Source organism: Cupressus sempervirens, chromosome 11 (assembly GCF_028749045.1).
Source record: "Cupressus sempervirens isolate cs-2001-9-10 chromosome 11, ASM2874904v1, whole genome shotgun sequence".
Taxonomy (NCBI): domain Eukaryota; kingdom Viridiplantae; phylum Streptophyta; class Pinopsida; order Cupressales; family Cupressaceae; genus Cupressus; species Cupressus sempervirens.
Window position 1 is genome coordinate 511,468,479 of NC_143128.1, and position 20,019 is coordinate 511,488,497.

The 20,019-nt window shown below is 37.4% G+C and overlaps 1 protein-coding gene across 1 annotated transcript in view; it reads left to right on the plus strand.

The window, feature by feature from the left end:
* LOC149530601 (Transducin/WD40 repeat-like superfamily protein) overlaps positions 1 to 20,019 on the plus strand; it is a 190,479-nt gene that overhangs the window by 104,609 nt on the left and 65,851 nt on the right. The window contains exon 11 of the mRNA XM_089809563.1: positions 970 to 1,325. Within this exon, the coding sequence (XP_089665689.1) occupies positions 970 to 1,325 (356 nt within the window). The remainder of the gene's footprint in view (positions 1 to 969; positions 1,326 to 20,019) is intronic.

Below are 20,019 nucleotides of genomic sequence, written 5' to 3' on the forward strand. Positions count from 1 at the left end.
ATTCATTGCCGATTCATTGCCGATTCACGATTCGATTCGGCCTTGCCGATTCCGATCCGATTCCGATTCTTGTTACTTTGCTAAGAACTAACAAAGTGCAAACATAAGAGGAGAGGGTAAAGCAATGCAGGGTTATATTACAAATTAGCAAAACAATCTCTAGATTTTTTATGCAAACCTAGTTTTGTGCCTGGAGAAGAATCCCATGCTATGAGGAAGTACTCAGACGATTCAGTGTTGCCGCCAATTTCTGACGTAGTTGTTCAGAGCATGTTCACTGTAATCCAAATCCTGACAATTTTTGGATGTGATTCAATGTAGCCCCAACTCCTCACATATCATCCAGGGCAGAGTTACTGTATCCTCAACTCTTGACATAGTATTATGACCTTCAAGGAGAAAACCTGACACAGCATATATATTCCTCATTTCATGAGAGTTTCTGGGGCCTGCAGTATAGATGGTTCATCTTAATGTAGTTTTCTCTCAATTTTTTTCTCTCATGGAAAATGCCAAATATAGGTTTCGCTACATTGTTCACTCTGTGCATGAACCTCCTGATAAATGTTTTGTGCAAATCTTCAAGAAAGAAACAAAGAACTAAAATTCTTGTTCATAAATGACTGAAATAGGTGTATGACACTTGAAAGTACATCCAGTCATGATAGAAAAGTATTAGAGTAAAATAATTCTAGTACATCAATTTGTTGGTGCACATTTTTTTGGATAAACATTGATATTTTAGAATTACTTTTTCTTGTGGTCATTAATGATGCTGGAATTTATTGGGGTTTATAATTGAAAGTGATATGCTTATTATTTTACAATTGTTCTTTTATCCTGATTTTCAGGTTGTGTTGATTGTTACATATTATCAATAATGTGCTGATTGTTACCATTCATTATTTAGTAAGTTGAATTTCTAAGAATCATGTTTGTTGAAGCTAATCTGTTATAAATTCTTCACAGGCATATTGTATGGTTGTACATTCTCTCCAGCCCCACTTGGTTGCAACTGGTACAAGTCTTGGTGTTTTTCTCAGTGAATTTGATGCAAGGTCTCTGCCAGCAGCAGCTCCTCTTCCAACACCCTTTGGAAGTAGGGAACATTCTGTAGTATTTACAGCTGAAAGGGAGCTGAAGCTATTAAATTTTCAACTATCGAATCCTGCCAACCCATCATTGGCAAACACAAATTCTATATCTGAGACTGGAAGGTTGAGAACAGATTCTTCAGAAGCTTTGCAGATCAAGCAAATGAAACATCATGCTGGCCAAGTATCTTATGATTCATACTCCTGTGTTTCTGTCAGCAGTTCAGGAAAGTAAGTTGATTTCTTTTTCCAGAATATGCTTAATATATTGATTATAAATGGTCAAGTATGCTTAGTGAAACAGGATTGTAGACTTAAGTTGAGATAACCTTAAGATGGGGAGAGGTTTTCAGCACCCTGAAATATTCAAAGCTCTCCAGATAAAGAAAGATGCATTGAAATATTTGTGTGGTTTACTGATTTGGAAACATAATACAAATGCTTGTGGTTATTATTTTGGCGTTGCTATTTTCAGCCTCTTTGGCTCTGCTGGTACCATCTGCAAAAGAGAAGGAGACAAGCTTACAAATTTTCTATAATGAAAAGAACTGGAAATTCATTTTTTTCTGTTCAACTTGTAAGAGTTAAATGCAAAGACAAAAACTTCTGCGGTGGCCAGTCTTTTAGTCAACAGTTCTAATCTACTTCTGTAGCAATGAATTTGAGGTTCAGGTAACTAATGCTCAAATTTGAGGTGTTGAGAGAAAATAATATGCTTAGGACTATTCTTTTGGCGATCAGGCAGAGGGAATGAAAGTAAAAAGCTTCTTCTTTAGATGATCATTTTTTGAGTCTGTTGCATATATGTTGCTTTCTTGTGTAACGTATTGTGACTAAAGCGTCTTTTTGGGAGTTACCATAAAATTGTCATTTTTAAAAAATGAAAGTATGTTGCTCCTAAAATGTCTTCTCTTCAGATCATCAAGTTGAAGGGATCAGGAGTTTTTAGAGCAATTCCAAATGCCCGGTTGAAAGATGGAATTAAGGGAATTGACCCTACATTGGCCTTGACATGTTAGATACACCTGGCCAGTATGTCCTTGACCATTCAATCCTTTACTTTTTTTTTCTATTAAGTCAGGAGAGTAATCTGATTGAAACATTGGCAGTCAAAACAGACACGATATATCTAAAATTTGCTTTTTTTGTCATTTCTTTGCAAGGCTTCTACTTTCCTCTGTTTGTCTGGAACACCTTGTGCTCTTTTATCTGCAAATGCAACAAATTATTGAGGGGGGTCCATAACATCTTGAAGCATGACTGTACCTTCACAATCTCTTTGCTGTTTGGCTCCATAGGCTGTTGGTTTCCATCTTTAGGGTTCTCAACTTTAGATTTAGAGTCTGCCTATATTGATGAAGCTGGTTTTTTTATTTTCTGGTTCATTTCCAGCCTGTAATTCCAAACAGGAGTATATCCTTCTTCATGTTGTGGTTGGCTTTGACAACTATCAACTGAGCACAACCTAATAGTACATTGTAGGCCTTTACATAGACATTATTGCAAAATTCAGAATGAAGGGCTGGCTTCCTATAAGTACCTAGTATGCACATTCACGCTAGAAAAATCCTAGATAATAGTGTAAATTACAATAGATTTTTCTTGTCTATTGTCATCTTCACCATGGTGGTCTTAATTCTAGATGCATGATGGGGAACATATACTCTGTCACTTGATATCATAAAATGGGTTATTCAGAATTGCTTGACCTGTTGACTCTTAGTCACCCCATTGTTTTCTGCTAGGTGTATAGTACCATACTCTAGATCTGGACCATTACCTAGTGTATGTGCACTAATAGTTATAACATTCTTGAGTTTCTAAATGCTTTGTAATAGATAATAAATATTGGAGGACTTGCAATTGCATTATTAGATTGCAGCTGCTTGCTACCACAGTTGTTTACTCATGAGAGTATTTCATGGTTTTATCCTCTCAATTTGTGTCCAAATCTTCTTCACTACCGAGTTGAACAAATACAGAGCACATGTCCGGAAAATGTGCTGACATGTTGCCTCAACCGATAAACTTACTACCATGCCATTTTCAGTGTTGTCTTTTGTGATTGGCCCAACGTTTTTAGCACCCTTCTCTATCACTTCTATAAGGATTTTGGGAATGAAGTTTGCATCCTTTGCTTGCCTCTCAAATTAATTACCTTCAAAAGCATCAAACCTTTAGCACACACAAGGTGGTCCACGTCTTTTCAAATCTTCTTCACTACCGAGTTGAACAAATACAGAGCATATGTCCGAAAAATGTGCTGACATGTTGCCTCAACCAATAAACTTACTACCATGCCATTTTCAGTGTTGTCTTTTGTGATTGGCACAACGTTTTTAGCACCCTTCTGTATCACTTCTATAAGGATTTTGGGAATGAAGTTTGCATCCTTTGCTTGCCTCTCAAATTAATTACCTTCAAAATCATCAAACCTTTAGCACACGCAAGGTGGTCCATGTCTTTTCAAATCTAGGACTTCTGTCACACACAAGTGTTTGATTGATTGCTGTCACAATCTCTTACCAATATGACGATCTTATTTATTGGAAAGGCATTCCATTGGGATAAATGCAATGTGCAATGTGCTCATTTGATATACCCCTTGCCTCCTTTTGAAATGCCCTATCTAATGGGCTTCTTTTGCAGGAAAGATAATGGACCCTCTTTGTTTAACCTTGGAAAAATTCTAATTCCTTGGGCAGCCATTGACAGGAGTGGGCTTTCACCTAACTATACAAGCTCTATACTTGTTATTTCATTGACAATTTTGCCAAATATGGGAATTTATATGATCTGTTGCAGAATTTATATGACATGTTGCAGAATAGATGATCCTTTGTCAAATCTTAATGTCCTTTCAGTGTTTTGGTCCACTAAGCTAAAGCTAGCAACCTTGTACCTACATTTAAATATAAACTAATTTCAACATTATTGAAAACATATAACCTTGGAAACATATAATAAACAAAAATTTATAGTTTGAACAACAACATGGCGCTCAAAGAATATTTAAAATACGAATTAACAAATCCAGAAATCTAAAAAAAAATATTGGAAGCTAGGTAGTCAAATTTGAATTTTCTATAAAAGACAAAAGAAAAGCTTATTTGGAATGATGTCTTTGATGCAAGCTAAAATGCCCAGAACAATTATGAGGTAGACCTTTATAATTTGTTAATACTCATAGATAAGAGGAACTTTTTTTTTAATGAATAGGCCATTTCCATTAACTTTCAATTAAATACAAATGCACTAGAGTCATAAGAGAGGATATGAAATCTCTCCACGAGAGTCATATGGGTAGTGCCTGAAAATCCAACTAAAACATAAAAAAGGGTAGAGCTTAGAAGTAGTAAAAATAAAACAAACTGCCAAGCGACTAATGTAGTGCTTGCAAAAGGTGGAGGATCATGATCGCCCCTCTTTCCCCATACTTCAGCGGGGTTATGATTGGGGTCTGGAAGGGACCATCCTTTCTTTGTGTTCTATTCTTCAGTCTCCCTTTTAGCCAGAGAATCAGCTAGTGCCAATCGTGGGAACCACTTTGAAGAATTGGGCCACCTAGAATCACCGCAAGACCCTTGCCAACCAGAGCCTCTAGGAGCAGAGGGAGTCATGCTGTCAGGACAACTAGAAGTTGAGGCACCAGGGGGTGGCGAAGCTGAGAGGCAATCTGAAAATCTCTTCCCTCGCCTTATTGTTGGTGTGGCGCTTGGGAGCATGACCTATATGAGCAATGGGCGGGAAAATTGCAAGTGTGCAATGCTGAAGTAATTGTTGCAAGCGGGCCATCTTAAGGGCCACTTTGTTGGCTTGCACTTTATTTTGCATCATGACATTATTACATATACATGCTTAAGCATATAAAGAAACATTAATATCATGAAAGCTGTGAACAAATAACACTGCATTTCTATTTTTCTATAGAGTGAAGAGGCTTTCAATCCTAATAGCTTGCCATATCTGCAAAACATTAAAGGGAAGTTTGGGCTGTTAGAGTTTGTAGCTGGAGGAGGCAAGCATTATACTTGTGATGGCTTCTTTAATTTTCAAGTTGCTTGTGTGCAATGCTTGTTCTCAACGATGCCTACTGAGACTGCAGAAAGTCCCCAATAGTGAACGACATCTCTTATGTAGAGTCATGAATCTTCAAGTTAATGAAGGGTCCTTAGCATTGTTGAACACCGAAGTGACACTACCTTGTGTGATGATTGTTAAGCAAATGTTGCATCTATTGAAGACCACAAATAGTCATTGCCGTGAACGACTGAAAGATTTCGACAGGGAATATGGAGAGTTGATCATTTTTGAAAGCGGAAGTTTTGCCACTTTTTGTAATACCTTGTTCCTACTCATATCTCAAGCAAAACCAACATCACTGGTCTTTGATTCAGTTTTGAAGGCATCGAAGGTTACACAGAATTCTGGCTTGATATGAGAAAGACAGAATATTGTATTGTTTCTGTGTTTCAGCATTTTCAACAATGTTTTATTGGTATCTATTGCAGAGTATATGGTGAATTCTCCTATAGCTGTTAATTGATAGAGCATACTGTGATTATTCTGTCTTAGCTCTTTGACATTATTATATGTATTCAGTCTTGAGTGAATTCTTTGTCTTCAGTGTGTGTTAAGAAAATCACAGACAATATCATTACAAGGAGAAGATTGTGTAATGTTCATTTAGAGTTTGCAATTATAGTTCAAGCTCTGTAATCAGACTTTTATTAATATTCAATGAAGGATCAAATTTTGGTGTGGCTAGGTTTTTCACTTAAGTGGAGGGTTTCCCTACGCTAAATATTGTGTCATTGTGTTCTTTGTATTTGTAGATATTTGTTCTATATTTTATGCTATTCTTGTTGGAAACTTATCATGGTGTCATAGCAGGTTTAAGGAAAGATTCAGAATCGAGAATAGTAAATAAGTGAAATTTCCTTTTCTTTAAAGTATATTATTGCACTAGAAGAGAACGATCTTTTAAACTATGTAACCTCTAATGTGGCTGAGCCAACCGATGATACTGAGAAAGCTCACTTGAGGAAGAGTAATATTACGGTAAGAAAGTTTTTAATTGATTCTGTAAAGGATCATCTAGTGCCTATTATATCCAAGTTGAATTCAGCCAAAGAAATGTTTGAAACTCTTAAAAGCATGTATTAATTCAACAATACCAGTAGAGCTCTGGCCTTGTCTACACCTTAATATTAAGATGACTAGAGGAGAATCAGTAATCTCCTTCTTCATGAAGATTACATAATTGAAAGATCAGCTTAGTGCCATCGAAAACTCAATTGAAGATCTTATGCTGGCCATTGTCTTCCTCATTCTTGGGATTCTTTGTAGTGGTTTTCTTAGTGGCGAATCTTCGCCAATTGGTGATTCTGTCTCTTCGGGAAATTGCAATTTGGTGAGCAAAACCTACGTATGGGGTCAAATAGGTCGCCAATATATCAAATAATTTGGGTCCAAATCCAAGGCTAATCGCCCATTAGTTTACACATAATTGGTCCCAAATCCCGGTCCAATTGACAATGTAATCTACATTTAGGACATAGTTATTTTAAAATATTCTTTAACCTTTACGTAATGTCTTCTTATTGGACAAGGTCATTTCACCCTTAGAATAAAATAATATATTCCCTAGGGCCAATCGTTGCCTACCATTTTATCGACGCGTGTCTCCAACTACCCCCATTTAGCCAAGTATTTTATATTTTGGCAGTGTTACCCCGGTGCGGGGGTGGGGGGGACGTCGGGACGAGTTTCGGGTGTGGGAAAAAAATAGCCTCAATTTGGGGATGGCGGGGGTGCGGTGGCGGGGGAGCGGAGGGGGGGTGAGAGGGGGGGGGGGGGGAGGGGGTTGCATAGTATATATATAATATTATTAATATATATGATTGAAAATGCTAATTATGAAATGATACTTCAATATATTATATAACAATATAACATTAACATGCCAAATATAGTTGACTACAATGACAAATTAACTTGGTTCAAGATGCAAGATTCAAAATTCGTTGTTCAAATATGATTTTATGAATATCATATATCATAAAGATGCTCATGATGACAATGAGCCGAATAGCATGAAACAGTGAAATAATAATAATGTATCATAGCCATATCAAAGTGAGTATAATCAACAAAATGACAAAATGCCAATAATGAGAATGGATGATTCTCAAGTGCTCTCTAATCATCCCCTATGCCGAAGTCCTCATCACTGGAACTACTAGGCTCCTCCTGGGTAAGATCCTGATCCTCTAAAGGAACACCAACAAGCCCTATAGTGGCTTCTGCATTGGCATCCTCATCAATTTGAGTTGGATCCTCTGGCGTGCTGCAGGGCTCTCCTTGTACTCGCGTGTCTTGCGATCTTTGAGCTGCAAGTGACCATGTACAACAACCAGCTTCCCCACTCTCTTAGAGGTAAGTCTGTTCCTCTTAACAGAGTGAATGAAGCTATAGGTGGACCAATTCCTCTCTGCAGCTGAGGAGCTAGACACCTGAGATAACAAAGTTGAGAGTTACAACTTACAAGTTACAAACAAATGTTCATACAATTTGTAACAAATGATAAATGGTAAATCGATGATTAATAATTATTGAATCAATGAATCATAAATTAAAATCAGCAAGGTAAAACTTTTCAAGTTAAGATTGTAAAGGGTTGGAATTAGTTATTAGTATTACAAACCTGAGAAAGCAGTCGAATGGCTAGTGAGGTGATCTTTAACTTTTGTGACTCATGACATTTCCACCACAAAATGGGATTCTTTTGTGCCATGGTTTTGAGATCCACCTTTGCAATAACTGAGTATCCTACAAGTTACAAGTTTTAAAGTTTACAACATAATATTAAAATTATAAATAACTTAAATAAAGTTATAACTTATAAGTAAAGTAACAATTAATTATTAAAAGAACTTATAATTATAAAGAGTTTAGAGCACTGAATCAAGATTTAAGGATTACCTGAAAGACTAGCAAATTCGGACCAGTTGGTGTGAATCTCACTAGCAGTCTCAGTATCATACATTTTGGCAATGCATCGAAAGAACCCATTCTTCACCTCATCATCCCGAAGTGGTGTCTCTACCAGGCCTAGGTATGTACCACTTCGGTTTCAATGCATAGGCAGCCATGTGCAAAGGAGTGTTCAACTTCTCCCACCTGCAGTGAATGATAGGCTCAATGTGCTCCGTATAGAATGCTAGAGTGGGGTCTCTCTCACGCACAACAACCCTCATCTGCCCAAGCATGGAATCAATGCACTCATAAACCTCTCCAAGGCTAGGTGAATTTGCATCTCCATATCTAATCACCTAAAACACTGGAGTAATGATGGAGATTATGTATTTTGCATCACTCCAAAACTGATCACTCTTCACTGTCTCCTTTACCCTCTCTGTTATGAACTCAGTCCATCGATTCCATTCTTGTGTCATAACCATGAGTTGCAATGGCTCTTGCAACTCAATCATTCTCTCCAAGAGAATATAATATGATGCATACCTGGTCTCAACTGGTTTCAGGATTGCTTCTTTGCGAAGCTCCTGAAAAGTGCATGTGATGTATGGTGATTGCAGATAAACATCTGCACCTCTCTCCCATCATTAACCACCTTTCTAATCCACTCTATTTTTCCCATGTTTTTGAGTGCATTGTTCATGGCATGCACACAACATGGAGTCCACCAAATATGCCTATAAGCTGCCTCAACAAGCCTCTCTGCAGCTTTGTACACATGTGTTGCATCTGTCACAACTTGGATCACATTTTGTGGTCCAACCTCCTCAATGGCTTCCCTAAGCACATGAAACTGAAAATCAGCATCTTTACGATGCCCTGAACAATCAATTGCCTTCAAAAAATATGGGCCCTCCGTGCATGTAACCATAATGTTGATGAGTGGACGATGACGAATGTCCATTCGATAATGTTGCAACCTGGCTCCATCCAACATGCTTTCATTTGCTCCATCAAGATCCCAACCTTGTCATAGGCTCTATCCAACACTGTAGTCTTCAGCTTGTGGTCACTTGGTGGCACATATGATGGCTCTCCCTCATTCACTACCATGGTCATCATTCTCACAAAATAGGGAGATCGAGCCACATGTGTAGAGATGCCATTGGCAAAGAAGAAATCACCAACAACATCATCTAACCAGTCCCTTGCATGCGTGTTAAACAAATGAGCAATGGGGTTACCATCAGTACGACTTGTAGTTGCTTTCCGTTTCCCCCTACTGTTGTCCCCTGCTGAACTGTGTGTAGGTGAGGAGAATGATGGTGTAGGTGACATAGTCCCTGCTCTCTGATGCAAGATACGAGTAGATGTATCTCGCTGCCCCTGTAACTGCTGTATATGCTGTACCTGTTGCCTAGCAAACAAAGATCTAGGCACTAGAACAACACTATCATCAGGAATGCCCCATAGTTTATTCACTTCAATTCTGTATTTGACATTCTCAGGATTTGACAAGAACATGCATGGGTTCACACCATAGCCACTCCAAAAAAGAAGGTGTGAATTAACTCTTGTAATGCTGCCAAACCATTCTGCTCCACATATACTACACTTCCATTTGCGTGTGCCACCCCCTGAAGGTGTAGGGCATGTAATTTTTGTAGCAAACTGTTTAAGAGGGGACTTTGGGTCATAAGGACCCCTAGCATACTTTCTCAAAATCTCTGAAGGACAATCAGTAGAAGGCACCCCTGGTGCAACATAAGGAGGCTCTTCCTTAGGCTCAGATTGACCACCTACATCAGCCCCATGATCACTTCCTTCAGGATTAGGATCAGGTTCAGGTTCATAATCAGATGCACTTGGCTCATTAATTTCCATGTCTTCTGCACTTTGGCTGGATCTAGAAGCCATTTATAAAATTGCATTTCACAAAATGAAAATAAAATTATAAAAATGATCATGATACATTTCAGCCCAAGTAAAAATAATATAAAACTTAAAACTTTACTATTTAATTTTAGCATTTACTATTTAAAAATTTAAAGTATTAAAAAATGAAGCTAAATACTAAAAGTAAATACTAAATAAAAATATGGCAATATGGCATATGCTGAAACGTTTACTAAGTTACTTTCAAGTTTCAAGTTTCATTCTTAAATTTTGTTGATAGTTGAATCTTCTTAGTTCTATGATTTTTTATTTTATTATCTATATTAATTTTTAGTGTTTTTCATTGTTCTTAAAATAAAATAAAAGTATATGTTTCAGCATATGCCATATTGCCATATTTTTATTTTAAGAACAATGAAAAACACTAAAAATTAATATAGATAATAAAATAAAAAATCATAGAACTAAGAAGATTCAACTAACAGCAAGATTTAAGAATGAAACTTGAAACTTGAAAGTAACTTAGTAAAACTAAATAGTAAATAGTAAATACTAAATTTAAAAATTAAAAATTGATTTTTAAAACAAAAAAAACTAAGTAAAATATAAAAAACCCTACCTTGAAGGCTTGAACTTGAGGAGGCACTTGCCAAATCAAACTTTCTTGCTCCTCTTGCTCCTCTTAATCTTGCAATCCCTTGCAAAACCACCCACTAATCTCTCACAAGCTCCTCCAAACACTCTTTCTCACTTAGCTTCTTGCTGCTCCAAAATGGTGAAATGAAAATGAGATCTATTGGTCTTATTAAGCCTTCAAATAGACCACATGGGACCCGCACCCAATTAGGGTTAGCATACTTAAAAAACCAAAAAAAAAAAAAATGCAAAAAGTATTGTTTTTAAAAACTTTTTTGGGCCTCTTCTCGGCGCACCCTGTGAGCACCCGAGGCACACCCGCACACCTGGGAAGCACTAGAGCACCATGTCCCACCCGGGTGCGCGACTAGTGCGGCGGCGGAAAAGCGGCTAGCGGGGGTGCTTGGGTGCGTGATGCACCCACACCAGGTGCTTACGTGCACTGGGTGCATCGGGGTTTTGACCCGGGTGCGCGCACCTGGGTTACACTATATTTTGGACTTTGGGACACACGTCTTGATTTCGGGAAGAATTAGAATTTATGTTATAATGTTTAAAATTAGGCCTGAAATAGAGTTTAGGCCATTGATTTATCTAACATCGACGGTCTATATCAATTCCTTTCACAATAACAATGATAACATGCAAAGCGACGCTGACCAAGTTGGCAACAAGAAAGGACACATTATTAATTGAATCTTAATGGATTGGAAGATTACAAGTACACTGGGCATCACACACTTGGCATATGGGTTGTGGCCCATCTATGACTCTGTAAATTCACTAAAAAATTAAATAATCTCTCTGTGGCAATTGACAAATTAGCCAACTATATTAAAATTTTGCATTATATAAAACAATTAATTTGCCTCTTACATTATAAAAATATTTATGACCAAAAAAAAATCACCTACATTTATTTGCATGCCAAAAAAATAATTTAATTCGCCACAATTATAATTAAATTTTGATATGGAAAGGAAAATTTCACCAATAGAAAATCTACGTTGCCTCAAACAAAAACATCGCCCTCGATTGGAAATTTTTCCTTCTTATTAAATGTTGAATTCACCAGCATTTTACATATTTATCTCGGGAGGGGTTTCTTAAAGTTATCCCTGATTCTTTGATTCAAGGCATCAATGGAAGAGATGAATTACCTGAGTTTGATCGTCTGAGAGCTGATTGCATGCAAGAGGGATGCAAATTAGAAGCAAGAGGAAATGGATGAAAGTCTCATCGTGAATATCATGTCCTCGCTGCTCAAACTTCGAAAAAGAAAGGAAGAAAAAGAAATTTCAAGAGGAATAGAGATAGATATTCAAATTCAGCCCTTGAACCAAAGAAGAAGGATCTCTCTTGAATTAAATGGTTCAGATGTGACAAGTATGGTCACTATGCACTTGATTGTTTATAGAGACCAAAGTCAAGGTGCTGCTGCAAATGATGATGCTGCTTTACCTCCTTAAGAATCCAATGACAATTTAGAGGAGTTTTTATTATATCAGCCCTTTCAAGCATTGTTCCAGTTGACAGTAATACTTGGTTAATTGATAGTGGTGCTACACGTCATATCATAGGATACCGAGAGCATCTCTCTAACTTGGTGGAAAAAGGTACTCATTTGCAATTTTAATTTATTATTGGTAATGATGCTTGTTATTCAATGAATGGTGTGTGAACTACTGCTTTTCATCTAGATTCAAGTATCCCTCTTCTTTTGAGTGATGTCTTGTTTGTTCCAGGAATCAAGAGAAATCTGATTTCTATTTCAGCATTGGACGATAGAGGATATCAGGTTGCATTTTCTGAAGGTAAAGTGCTTGCATGCAAGAAAATGTATAGCCTTGTGTCAGCTCATGAAATTGGCATTCATCAAGAGAGTCTATAGACTTTATGCTCATCCTATTCAAGCTTTAACACCTTATTCCATTAGTCGAAGTGAGCTATGGCATGCAAGATGTGCTCATTTAAATTTTAGAACCCTTTCTTCCATAGAAAAGATGGTTGTTGGGCTTCCAAAACTCAATCAAGACCCTGATGGTATTTGCAAAGGTTGTGCTCTAGGTAAGAATGTTAAAGGTCCTTTTCATAATAGCAAAAGAGATATTTTAGATCCAATTCATTTTGATTTATGTGGACCTATGTTTGTTGCATCCTTGAGTGTCTTTTGGTACTTTGTAATTTTTATTGATGATTTTTCACGTAAGACCTAGATTTATTTCTTGAAATCTAAGGAGTCTGATAAAGTGCTTTCTAGATTTAAAGAGTTCAAAGTTTAAGTTTAGAACATGTTTGGAAAGAGGATAACAGTTTTAAGATCAGAGAATGGAGGGGAATATATGTGTAGTACTTTTCAAAATTTCTGTATTGAAGCAGGGATTAAGAGGCAGTTTTGTGTTCCATATATTCCACAACAAAATGGTATTACAGAAAGAAAGAATAGAACCATTGTTGAGTCAGTGAAAGCCATCATTATGATTAAAATCTGCAAATCTTTCTTTGGGCAAAAGCTTGCAGAATAGCTGTTTCTATTCATAAATGAATGCTTCATCAAATTCTGGATAATATTCCTCCTGAAAAGACACTCATAGGTATCAAACCAAAAGTTGGTCATTTTAGAATTTTGGGGTGTCCTGTTTACACTCATGCGCTTAAAGATAAAAGGCCTAAGTTAAATCCTTCAAGCAAGAAAGGAATGTTTGTTGGTTATGGTGAGTCTTCTAAAGCCTACAACATCTATATTCTAGGACAAAAAGATATTGAAATCAACTGAAATGTATTCCTTTGAAGAAGTGGCATTCAATAGATCAAAGGGAACTTCCATAGAGATTGTTAGAGAAGATCAAGGGACATCTCAAGATATGGACATTGCTGCTTTTGATTCTGCTTCTGAGAGATTCAGAAGGGGTTTACTGAATTAGAAGATCCTATTGGTCCAATTGATCACATAGAACCAACTAATGGACTGGGTAATGTTTCATTAGATAGGAAGAGACCTTTGTGAGCCTAGAGAAATTCATTTTTTTGTAGCAAAACATATATTGAGATATTTGCATGGTATAGTGGGATATGGTGTGAAATATGCTTCTTTTGAAGATCTGAAATTGCAAGGCTTTTTCGACTTTGATTTGACCAGGTGTGTGCCTATTGGTAAAAGAACCTCTGTTTGTTGTTTAAGCTTAGGTTCAGCTATGATTTCTTGGTGCAACAGAAAATAATCATGTGTGACCCAAATCTCAACTGAAGACAAATATATTGCAGCTTATGGGGTAGTTGGAGAAACAATGTGGCTTCAAAAGCTTCTTCCAGGATTGTTTAAGTAGTCTTTGGAACCAATTGTGATTCATTGTGATAATCAAGGTTGTGTGAAGCTTTCTGTTAATCCTATATTTCAGGATAGAACCAAACATGTGGCAAAGAAATTCAACTCAAGTACATCTATACCGATATGACATTCTCACCAAGCCACTTCCTTGAGTGAAGCTTTCATATTTTCTAGATAAGCTTGGTATTGTGGAGGATGATGATTTTTGCTTAGAGAGTCAACTGTAGTGATTTTGGTTTCTTGCTAGTTATGCATTTTTCTTTGAGGTGAAGAAAATTGATGTGAAAGCCCTTTTATTGCATTTTCCTTTGAGACGAAGAAATTTGAGGTAAAAGCCCTTGTAATGCATTTTTCTTTGAGATGGAGAAATTTGAGGTGAATGCCCTTGTTTCTCTTTCCACTCATGGGAGTAGCAATGGTGAATGTCATGTTGAGAGACTCCATGACAACATCACGTTGATTGACTCTATGATGAGATCTTGTGTTTATTACAGACATGGGAGTAGCCATGGTGAACATCATGTTGAATGACTCCATGATGCTATCATGTTGAGAGACCCAAGTACATTTGTACCGATGAGCAAACATATGACATTCTCACCAAGCCACTTTCTTGAGTGAAGCTTTCATATTTTCTAGATAAGCTTGGTGTTATGGAGAATGATGCTCTTGCTTAAAGAGTCAACTTTAGTGGTTTTGGTTTCTGACTAGTTATGCATTTTTCTCTAAGACGAAGAAAATTAAGGTGAAATTCCTTTTATTGCATTTTCCTTTGAGATGGAGAAATTTGAGGTGAAAGCCCTTGTAATGCATTTTTCTCTAAGATGGAGAAATTTTAGGTGAATGCCCATGTTTCTCTTGTTAGAAACAATAGTCCACCAAGATAATTGAGGGGGGCGGGGGGGTGGTTGAATCAGCTATCCAACAATTAAAACATTTATCTTCTTTAAACAAACTTAACCATTCAACCAAAGTAAACAACCATACACAGATGCACATAGACAATTATACTAGATATGTTGACTAGGGAAACCCTTAATCAGAGGGAAAACCTCGGTGGGAATGATGCCCACAAGATGATGTACTATTATGAATATTCCTTGTTAGAGGATAGACCCTATTAGGAGTTTGTTACAACATTTGGTACAATGAGTCCCTGTTAGGAGACTTGGAATCCCTGTTAAGAGATTCCAACCCTGTTAGGAGTCGTGGTATAATGTATGCAAGAAGAGCCCACTGCCCAAACATGCAATTTCAACTACAAGAAAAGCTCACTGCTCAAACAAGTAATTTAGTGGTATCTTCTTCTTTCCTCTGTAATTTCCTCTATCCTGTCAATTGGACCAATCACTATCAGACCTTGTAGACCAGATCACGAACCTTGGATCCAAATACCAAACCTCGAATCACTCAGCAAAACCTCGACAATGAAGTTTCCTTCACTTTCGCACTGCTCTGCTCAACTTCGCATTCCGTACTCTTTGCTACTTTCCAAACATTCACAATTCGCATTCATCCATATCGACACATCCCATGATAAAGGAAAATGCCTTTCCTTTATACCGAGTCCATAAAACCATTCCCTGAGTTGGCTGTTAGTCCTTCTCAATTCATTATTATAGGACCTCACTAAGAACACATTACATTTAGCAATAACCTTAATCTTCCGTTTTGCAACTTGAATAACTTTCCGTACACGCAATATTATGACGAGCGAGCTTAGCCACGTCATCCTCAACATGTCCTCAACCTTGATCCTCAAGATGTCAACTTTGCTAAGAGATATAACAAGTTTACCAGAACATGCCTCTATAAACTTTATTTTAGAATAGACATCACCAAAACTTACATAACTGCTTCTAGACTTATCCTTTCTGCTTCCGACGTTAACTACATATACCAGATACTCCAAAGTATCTCCTATAACCTTAGGTGGTTATCATGCTCAACTAGCCGTCCATACCAACTTAATCATTCTGCTGTTCTTCTATCAGATACCACAAAAGACATCAAACATGCTATGTTGACATCAATGATAAACTCAGTCATGAATGTAACATATCATCAAACCAATCTTCCAACAATCTCCCCCTTTGGCTGCTCTGCTCAACTTCGCATTCCACACTATCTGTTGCTTACCGAACATTCACAATCCATTCATCCATTTCCACATATATCATGATAAAGGAAAATGTACTTCCTTTATATCGAGTCCATAAAACAATTCCTGAGTCGGCTATTAGTCCTCAATTAATTATTATAGCACCTCATTAAGAACACGCTGCACTTAGTGATAACCTTAATATTTCGCTTTGCAACTTGAATAAATTTCCGTACACACAATATCAAATTTGAGGTGAAAGCCCTTGTAATGCATTTTTCTCTGAGATGGAGAAATTTTAGGTGAGTGCCCATGTTTCTCTTTCTACTCATGGGAGTAGCAATAGTGGATGTCATGTTGAGAGACTCCGTGAAAACATCCCGTTGATCGACTTTGTGATGAGATCTTGTTTTTATTTCACACGTAGGAGTAGCCATGGTGAGCATCATGTTGAGTGATTGCATTACACTATCATGTTGAGAGACTCTGTGATATTTTCTTTATTGATTTTCTCACAAATGGGTGCAGCCATTCTGAGTGCCATGTATATGTCTCCTTCGCTAAGAGGGAGTAGAGTTATTAGTTGTAGGAGATAGCTTTTATACCTGCGACAACTTCCTCAATATTCTGGTTGCTTGTGTGTGATGCTTGTTCTTAGTGATGCCCACTGAGATTGTGAGAAGTCCTCAATATGTCCCCAATGCTAAAGGTGAAAGGTAATGTGTGTGTGTAGAACACAGAAGAGACAATACCTTGCGTGATGTTTGATAAACGTCACATTTGTTGAAGACTTTGAATATTCATCACCATGAACAATTGAAAGTTTTCAGTAGAGAATATGTGGAGTTGATTGTTTTTGAAAGTGGAAGTGTTGCCACTTGTTGTAACGCCTGGTTCTTAGTGATATCTCAAGCAAAACCGATATCATCGTTCTTTTATTCAATATCTTATGCATTGAAGGTTTTGCAGACTCTCTCCCTGATATGAGAATGGGAGATTATTGAAATGTTGTAGTGTTTTGGTATTTTCAATGGTGTTTTTTAGTATCTATTGCAAAGCATATTGTAAATAATCTTATAGGCATCCATTGACGGAGCATATTGTGATTATTTTGTCTTAGCCTTTTGTCATTATTATATGTATTCAATTTTGAGTGAATTCTTTTACTCTTCAGTTTGTGTTAAGAAAATTTGAGGCAATACTATTGTAAGGAGAAGATTGTGTAGTATTCATAGTTGGAGTTCTTGATTAATATTCAATAAAGGATTGGTTTTTGGTGTGGCTAGATGTTTCATCTTCAAGTGGAGTGTTTTCCTAGGATAAATATTGTGGCATTTTGTTCTTTGTGTTTGTAGATATCTCTTCTATTTCTTATGCTATTTTGGTTTAAAATCTAACATGGGCGAATCTTCCAAGAAGATCATATGTTTGTAGAAGGGTTCCAATCTGAAAGGCCAAAAATAAGTCATGAATCCAATTTTACAATTGTTGGGCTCTTTTGTGATATTTGAAAATGTGCATGAAAGTCTTAGGTTGTCCGCGAAAAGGACATCTAGGGTTTGGCATACCCAATGCTAGAGGCGAGAGCCCAAAGGCAGGCCCTGAAAAAGAATACACTAGGCAAAATGAGCCACTCTAGGCTTGATAATGACAAACCGGATAGTAAGAAATCTGCGTGGCTAGGTGGACATAGAAGAAGGCAATTGCCACCATTGGCTTAAAGTGGGTACCATAGGCAAGTGAGGAATCAAATGGGAACCCATCTTGGGCTTGTAGTTGCCAAATGAAGAAATGAGCACTGTTGATGTGTGTTTTATGACTCACCAAACAGTAGAACAAAATACCGAAATATCTTATCCTCTCTTGAATAAAGTCTTGTGTACGCTAAGATTGCTAGAAGATCATACAATGACTTCAAGGTTCCTTTAATGCCAGGTCTTGACTGTGGATAAGATCGGTGGTTGATGTGATTTGCTGATGATCACAAGGGGTCTTATGTGTTTATTCATATTCATTTCAAGCCATACTGGATGTGGGAGCTATCTTAAGGTTTTGCAATGAAGCGCTTTTTTGTTTTTTTTTGGATTTCTCACAGAATATGTAGAAATTAAATAGGATGGGGTTCAGGAATTCTATTCTAATCCTAAGGGTAGTGATAACAACAAATAGTATTCTAGTGGACAAATTCCTCAATTTACTGAATTCCGCTTCGCCAAGTTATACTACAACTAAGCATGAACCAGTGCAATCTTCAAGGGTTATGCCAAAGATTTTCATATCACTGCATACACCATCATAAAGAACAATGTATACAAATGATAGAAGTTGAGCATATGCATGAAAGGGGTTCAGGCTAACTTTACACAACGAATTAGAATCACTAAAACGTCAAAAGTATGAACCAAAGGAATTCATCAATACACCATCATATTCGCCATTGTAATCACCACACATTGACTATGCTAAACTTAATCTACTTGAAGAAATTTAGAAGAACAAGCAAGCACTAAGACACGTCAAGTATTCACCAAACTCCAATGAAAACTTTATTATCTCAGTAGCTCATAGCAACAATCTCATAAAAATCTTCCCTTACAAATGAGAAATGAGGCCTTTATATAGGTCCTCGATTACAATGGGTGGCCCGGATGATCACAATAACCGATGGCCGAGATCATGCCACGTCAGCCCTAATTAGGGTTAGGGCAATGGAAAGGAATCTGCATTAATGCCATAAGGAATCTACTACTGTAGTGGGTAATAAATGCCCACCATGCATGCTAATTTAAGGAGTGGGGTGTAATAAATGATCCCTATGCACACCCACTCTGCATTTAATGCATCTATCCTTGATTTCTTCGCCTAAAAGATCGAAATCGATCTAATACTATTTCCAACTCCTCTGTACTGATGCTTGGTGCAGATTCTTGCTTGAATTCTAGAACTGCAATTGCTCTTTCTGCTTTTCCCAAGCTTTCATCCCAATCTGGTAGTAAGTCCTTAGTAGTGTGCATTGTATTTGAGAAGATGGAGAAGTTCTCAAAATCATCTCTTCCATATACGTTTAGCTGAAAGAATTCCTCTAACTTGACTTTCAGATTATCAGTTGTCATTTCCTCTTCCCCTAATCTTTGTGATAACAAGGATGCAACTGCATTTGATATTCCTTGCTTGATGTTATCAACAATCTTTTTCCATCGACTGGATTCCCTGGTAAAGCTCTGGAACATTCCTTAGCCATGATCACTGCACTGTACCATCGAATAAAATCATAGAAATCCCCCTCGCTGATAACTCAACCATCAATCAATTCTTGCTTTGGGGTATCCATCAGACTTTGAATGTCGGCAATCACCTCTTCTTGTTAAATATGCTCATCCACCCATGATTCCTCCATGCACTGAATCCTAGAGACTGCAACCAATGCCTTATTGTGCACTTGCACTAATTCTTTTGCATGTTTGAAGGCTACCTCCTGAATTGCTTCAATCCAAATCTTTGCACCCTGAGCAATCCGCTTGATTCTATCAATATCACCTACCACTTCACTGGAAACACCTGTTGGAGGGACAAATGATGGACCTTCCTCTCTTACTGGATGAGGCAAGTTATTGATGTACTGACATAAGGCCCGAATTTCTCTTTTCTGCTTTTCATACCCTTCTTCTACTTTCGTCAGCCTATCCTTCAAAGTCTGTGTGGAGTCATCAAATTCTTCCAATATTTGCTCTCGGGAGGCCCGACCAAGATTTACTTCTGTAACATGATATTCATCTGGAGCAATCTGATTTTTCCCTTTGTCAACTGTGGGAGTCCCAATCTGCAAGATTCTGGATCCTGATTCTCCTCTGATGAATTTTGTATATCTTTTTGCTTTCCCTTGTTCTTCTGATCGGTTTGATCGGTCCAAAATTTCCTGTAATTCAATTGCTGGATCAACCTCCTTTTGTTGATGCAATTAAATTCGTTGCCTCAACCATTCCGGA